The 5,671-nt window shown below is 40.5% G+C and overlaps 1 protein-coding gene across 2 annotated transcripts in view; it reads left to right on the top strand.

Moving 5' to 3' along the window:
* plekhg5b (pleckstrin homology domain containing, family G (with RhoGef domain) member 5b) overlaps window positions 1–5,671 on the top strand; it is a 90,446-nt gene that overhangs the window by 20,880 nt on the left and 63,895 nt on the right. Inside the window, exon 1 of one of the 2 annotated variants that reach the window (XM_017419266.3) lies at window positions 110–886. The exons of the other annotated variant lie outside the window; for it this stretch is intronic. Coding sequence (XP_017274755.1) covers window positions 763–886 — 124 coding nt within the window. The 5' untranslated portion in view covers window positions 110–762. Of the gene's footprint in view, window positions 1–109; window positions 887–5,671 lie in introns of those variants that run through there. 2 annotated transcript variants of the gene reach the window in all.

Below are 5,671 nucleotides of genomic sequence, written 5' to 3'. Positions count from 1 at the left end.
CCCCCCCCCCCCCCCCCCTCGTCGTCAGGAGCTCCTACACATGAGCAGCTTGTCTCACACAAAAGTTTTGTGCAGTTTGAGGAAGTTTGCCATGGATGAAGTCGAGTCTCAGGGAAGGCAGCAGCGAAGGAAATGTTCTTTACTCCTGGAGATAAGCTTGCTACACCTTTTAGCAGTTGGACGGCTGTAATTTTAGTCAGGAATAGCCTGGGTAAATGGATTAGAAGAGGGCAGCAGTTGGTGCTTGACAGCTCCTGGTGGGTGGCATTCAGTGAATGATTAGTGGAAAACCTTCAAAAGTCTGCAGGATCAACAGGAAGAAACTTTGGAACAGAAGGTTCATAGACAAGTAGTCATTGCTTTGTTGGTGGCACATTCCAGTTTCAGAATCAATACTCTTATACCCTGGAGATGCAGTAGATTGTACTGGAAGAAAGCCTTGGAAATATCCTCAAGACAGATCAGACTCAGAGTTCAAAGCAAATTTTAGCGAGTGCAAGCTGGATGAGGTAATGGTGCAGGTGGAGAGATTGAGTGAACATATTGGCAGATGGCAGAGTTTAAAGCTGAGTTCACTGGCAAGTTTATTTTTTGAAGGTATTCAATCTCAAGGGTTCAGAATGTTTTTCTGTTAGGGTGGGGGATGGGGTTTCAGGTTAATCTTATCTGTACAGTTCAGTACAGGACAAGCTCAGATTTAGTGTAATGATTTTAACACTTACTTCATATCCAGTACTGTAAAGCACCACCTCCCTGAAGAAAATGTTCATGTACTGGAAGAAGCATGGTGCATACGAGCTGGAGGCTTTGCCATCTCCCATCAGTCAGATGGCAATGGAGCGCTACTCTTGGTCTTCATCCCTGGATGTCATCAATGATCTGTCTGGTAAGCTAAGTACAAGCTTAATGGATCAGCTAGCCAATTTTGGATTTGTGTGTCAGAAAGTAGTGGAATAGGTGGGTTTAATGAATGTGTAAGTGTGCCAGTGATAAGCATTGAAGGACCCTCATTACTTACTATTCTGTTCACAATTTTTGTCAATTTTCACAATTTTTGCAGCTTTGAAATAAAAAACAAAACTAAATCAAACCAAAACATGCAAATTATATATCAAAATGTGGGACTCATGCAGTGATAGTGTGCTATGACTTTTTGTAGTAGTACATCTACAACAGAAGAATTGCGCCGCTCAAGGTGGCTGCATGTTGGAGTAGCTCTGTTACATTCACTCTGAGATATTGCTTTTGAAAATGTTATTCCTCTTTTTTTCTTGATGTAAATCACTTTTTTTGGATCATTATTTCCTCTGGTATCGGATGCTGTGCAGCAGGAAGGATTTTCCCTGAAACCTTTTTTACTTTTGAACATTTTGTTATGATGCGTAACCATGACAACAAGTGTTAAATGTGAAGAGAACCCTGAAGTCCAGTCATGGCCAGAACCAAGCAGACTGCCCGTAAATTCACCAGAGGTAAAGCTCCCAGGAAGCAGCTTGCCACCAAAGCTGCCAGCAAGAGCACCCTGGCTGGCGGAGTGAAGAAGCCTCACAGGCTCGGTACCGTGGTTGTCAAGGAAATCCACCACTACCAGAAGTCCACTGAGCAGCTCATCCGGAAGCTGCCCTTCTAGCACCTGGTCCGGGAGATCACCAACGACTTCAAGACCAACCTGAGCTTCCAGAGCTCAGCCTTTATGGCTCCGCAGGAGGTCAGCGAGGCTCACCTGGTGGGGCTCTTTGAGGACACCAGGACTGAGGATACATCAGGACAGACCGCTACAAGAGATCCTTCCTGCCCACAGCCATCAGCATCTAAAACAACTCTTTAACGAAACCAAAATTGGCAAAAATTCATTATTACTGCTTGTACTTTCCATCATGAAAGATGCTGCCGTACTACGGTAAAACAGCAACCTATCAATTCATATCCGTAGAATGTGACACTTTACAGGAATAATTTTCACATTAACACATTTTCTGTAAAAATGGCATCTCCTCTTTCTATTGCCATGACTTGAAAGTAACCTTTACATTGATGTACATTTTTATACCAGTCCAACAGTATTCTATTCTTAAAGCACTATTGATTTATCAACAAATGCTTTTAGATTAGATGTTACTTGATGTATTTCAAGATGAAATGGTGTACATTACTTGGAAATTGAAATGTGTACTGTGTAAATTGGAATTGCTTCAATGGGTCTTTTATAAATTGGACACAATGTGAGAGAAGACAACACTAGAGAAGTGTTACTTGACATTTTACACTTGAATTTCCATTGGTCTTTATTGTAAAGCTCTTGGTAGCATGGCATCACAAAGGCCTCCCATAAGGAGAAGATTGTATGAGTGTAGCAACACATGAAATATTTAACATAGAAGAAATGTACAGCTGAAACCAAACAGCTTTCCTATTTCCTTAGTGCCATTTTTGATATGGAACAGGGGCACTTACCTTCTGCTGTTGCATCTGATTTATAGTATGAATGAAAATAAACAGGTAAAGTAGCTGATTAGGAATGTGCTCTATGTTGATGATGCCAACTTGCCCACTGATGCTCTACATACTTTTAGGTCGGTCTCACTGGTGAGGCAGTCCTGTTTGGAATAAAGCAAAATGAGGAATGCCTCAACAGTGAACACTGTGGTTTCGAGCTTCGTTGTTAACTTTTTCCTCCCATTTTTGTCACATGATTTAGAACATTTCCCCACTTAGTTCTAGCCTTTGGTCTATTTAAGACAGTGTACTTAAAATCCTAAAAAAATGTACATGAACTCTAAAAAGAAAATCCATTTTCTGCTATTTTGTTTGGCCTTCTTCCACTTTGTCTCTTTTTGAATTTGCATACAAAATAATCTTTACTTCCTCACCATGGGCCAGTGTTTGTCCAAGTTTTAATCTAACTTTGCAAGCTGCTTACAACACCAGCGCCATCATGCTTATGTAAAGCAGAAACATTTATTAGCTGGGCCTTTTACAAAGTAATTTTCAACTCAGCAATTTTAAAGCCACTTTTTGGGTACCACAACATTTAAAAAAAAAAAAAAAAATTCTCCATGCAGTTTACTTCACTAACCAGAAAAGGTGGAAACTGTCCCAAAGTTAATGGCAAATCTTGAATTATTCTCAGCCATATAACACCAGAACTTAATTCTGTTAAGCTTGAAGTATAGTCCCCATAATGCCCCCAAAAAGACAAGGCTGTCACAAAAAGTTACTGTTATATGATGTTAACTTGACCAATCAAAAGCCCTCAAAAATTCCAAATATGCAGTAATTCCCTCATGACCCTTCTTAAAAATGGTAACAGGTTTTGAAAGTTGGTTAATACTTTCACCTTAGGAGTCATGTAGACTCTCAGGTATGCACACAGAAGCTGGAGAATGGTGCATTTTCAGTGCCTTCAAACAAATGTTCAAAATGAGCAAGTCGTGTGTTTGTATCCCTTTCCATCCTGTAAACTGAAAGCCGTTGACTTCTCCTCCACCCTTTTGGGAGGGTTTACACTTGTTGTTGTGCGGTTTTCAGATTTAGACATGACGACCCCGCGTTCGCTCAGATGTGGTGGAGGAGGGAGAAAGATGGAGGGAGGGAGTAGGAGAGTGTGTGATGCACATGTGTGTTTTCCCCGCTGTGGGGGTGAAAGAGCATTTAGCAGAAGGGCTGTGTTCTGCCCCCACTGCCACCGAACTATTGGTATTAAAGACATCTGCAACCAGCTTTTTTTGATTTTGTTTTGGTTTTTGTCAGCTCACCAGGACTCGTGCACCTGTCGAAGCATGCTTTGAGCGTCAACAAGAAGGATGATACACTCAACTCGACTTTAAAACGTAAAAGTGGATATAAATGTGTTTGTGTATCTCTGTACTGGAAAAGAAATCAGTCTATGATGAAAGTCACTTCTCTTTCATTCCAGGGTCAAATGACAATGATAAAACCAGCACTTTGGTACTTGCTGACATCTGATTTTTTTTTTTTTTTTTTTGCAGTGTTATTTTACGGTAGTTTAGCACAAGGGTAAACAAGTCTTTCACCTCAGCCTGTGGGCCCATTATCACTATACCAGATACATATTTTTAAAAGCAGGTTTTCTACTGCATTTGTGCCTTTTGTCCACACACATTCTGGGTTATTGTCCATTTATTTATTTATTTTTGACAGTAACTCAAAATGTGTGCCCCCCCCCCCCCAGAAAAACCAAAAACCTATCAAACTTGATGCAGTGGCAGCCTGTTTTCCCCTCTAACACTTTGTACCCTCGGAACCAAAACAGCAAAAAAGCCGTTTTACTGTTAGAACAATGCCACCTGAGGCTGAATGTATCTAAATTTCTAAGCAAGTTTGTGACCTTTTTTTGATTTTGTGCTATATGAGAAAGTTTGTTATTAAACTGGGAGTTTTTAGACCCTGAAATAATCTGGTGGATAACTTTGAATAATATTTTTTGGATAAATGGAACAAACCATGAAGTTATAATTACTGAGCTTTAGAGATGTTTATGTTAAGGCTAGTTTTTTGTTTTTTGATTGGCAAAAACAACAACAACAAGAAATAATAATAATCAAAGCTAATCATTCTTGGCATCATTCTTAACAGTTCATTATATTTTTTCCTATAAAAATGAGAGACATAAAAAAACCTCAGGGTTCATGGGGAGATAAAATTTGATGTCATAATTTATTTTTTATTTTTCAATCTGGACGGGAAATTGAAAGATAACGCAATCCATTTCTGAGGCAAGGGTTTAGGGATCATTTACAAATTGCTTCATCAGGCTGTAATATTTAATAATATGAATAGAATTGATTGCTTTCTCACCTAAATCGCATCAAATGTTTATTAATCCGACATTTATATCTCGTTGTAATGTCATTCCAATGGTAAATTTAGACATGTGCCAGTTTGCACAATTTAAAATTAGGTTGTAATATTTTGTTGTTGTTTTTTTCCCCCTGCAGTTGACAGCAGTTGCTGTTTGTAGTTTTACAGGTTTGACGACTTTTTTAAAAGTTCGGCAGTCTTATTTCCAGGTTGACTAACTTCTAAAGTTACTGAACCCAAACAATAATGTATTGCTTTCTCTCAAAGGAAATAAAATATTTGCACAGTTTAATAAACCGAAGTAACAGATTTTTACAACCTCAAATTTGATTTATACCATGACTCCATAGGAGGCTGTGTAGAGACATACTTCTCCTTTCCAATCAGAAATAAACTGATATCATGTTTCCCAGACAGTTGAAGATTTATTTATTTTTTATTACATCTTTTATTACTGACAGCTGATATGAATGGGGCCCCGTTTTTCTATCCATCCATCCATCCATCCATCCATCCATTGTCTTCCGCTTATCCGGGGTCGGGTCGCGGGGGCAGCAGCCTAAGCAGGGAGACCCAGACTTCCCTCTCCCCAGCCACTTGGGCCAGCTCCTCTGGGGGAATCCCAAGGCGTTCCCAGGCCAGTCGAGAAACATAGTCCCTCCAGCGTGTCCTAGGTCTTCCTCTGGGCCTCCTCCCGGTGGGACGTGCCCAGAACACCTCACCAGGGAGGCGTCCAAGAGGCCTCAACTGGCTCCTTTCGACATGGAGGAGCAGCGGCTCTACTCTGAGTCCCTCCCGGATGACCGAGCTTCTCACCCTATCTCTAAGGGAGAGCCCAGACACCCTGCGG

This window comes from Kryptolebias marmoratus, linkage group LG8 (assembly GCF_001649575.2).
Source record: "Kryptolebias marmoratus isolate JLee-2015 linkage group LG8, ASM164957v2, whole genome shotgun sequence".
Classification (NCBI taxonomy): domain Eukaryota; kingdom Metazoa; phylum Chordata; class Actinopteri; order Cyprinodontiformes; family Rivulidae; genus Kryptolebias; species Kryptolebias marmoratus.
The sequence above is the reverse complement of the archived record's forward strand: the minus strand, read 5'-3'. Positions and strand labels throughout refer to the sequence as shown.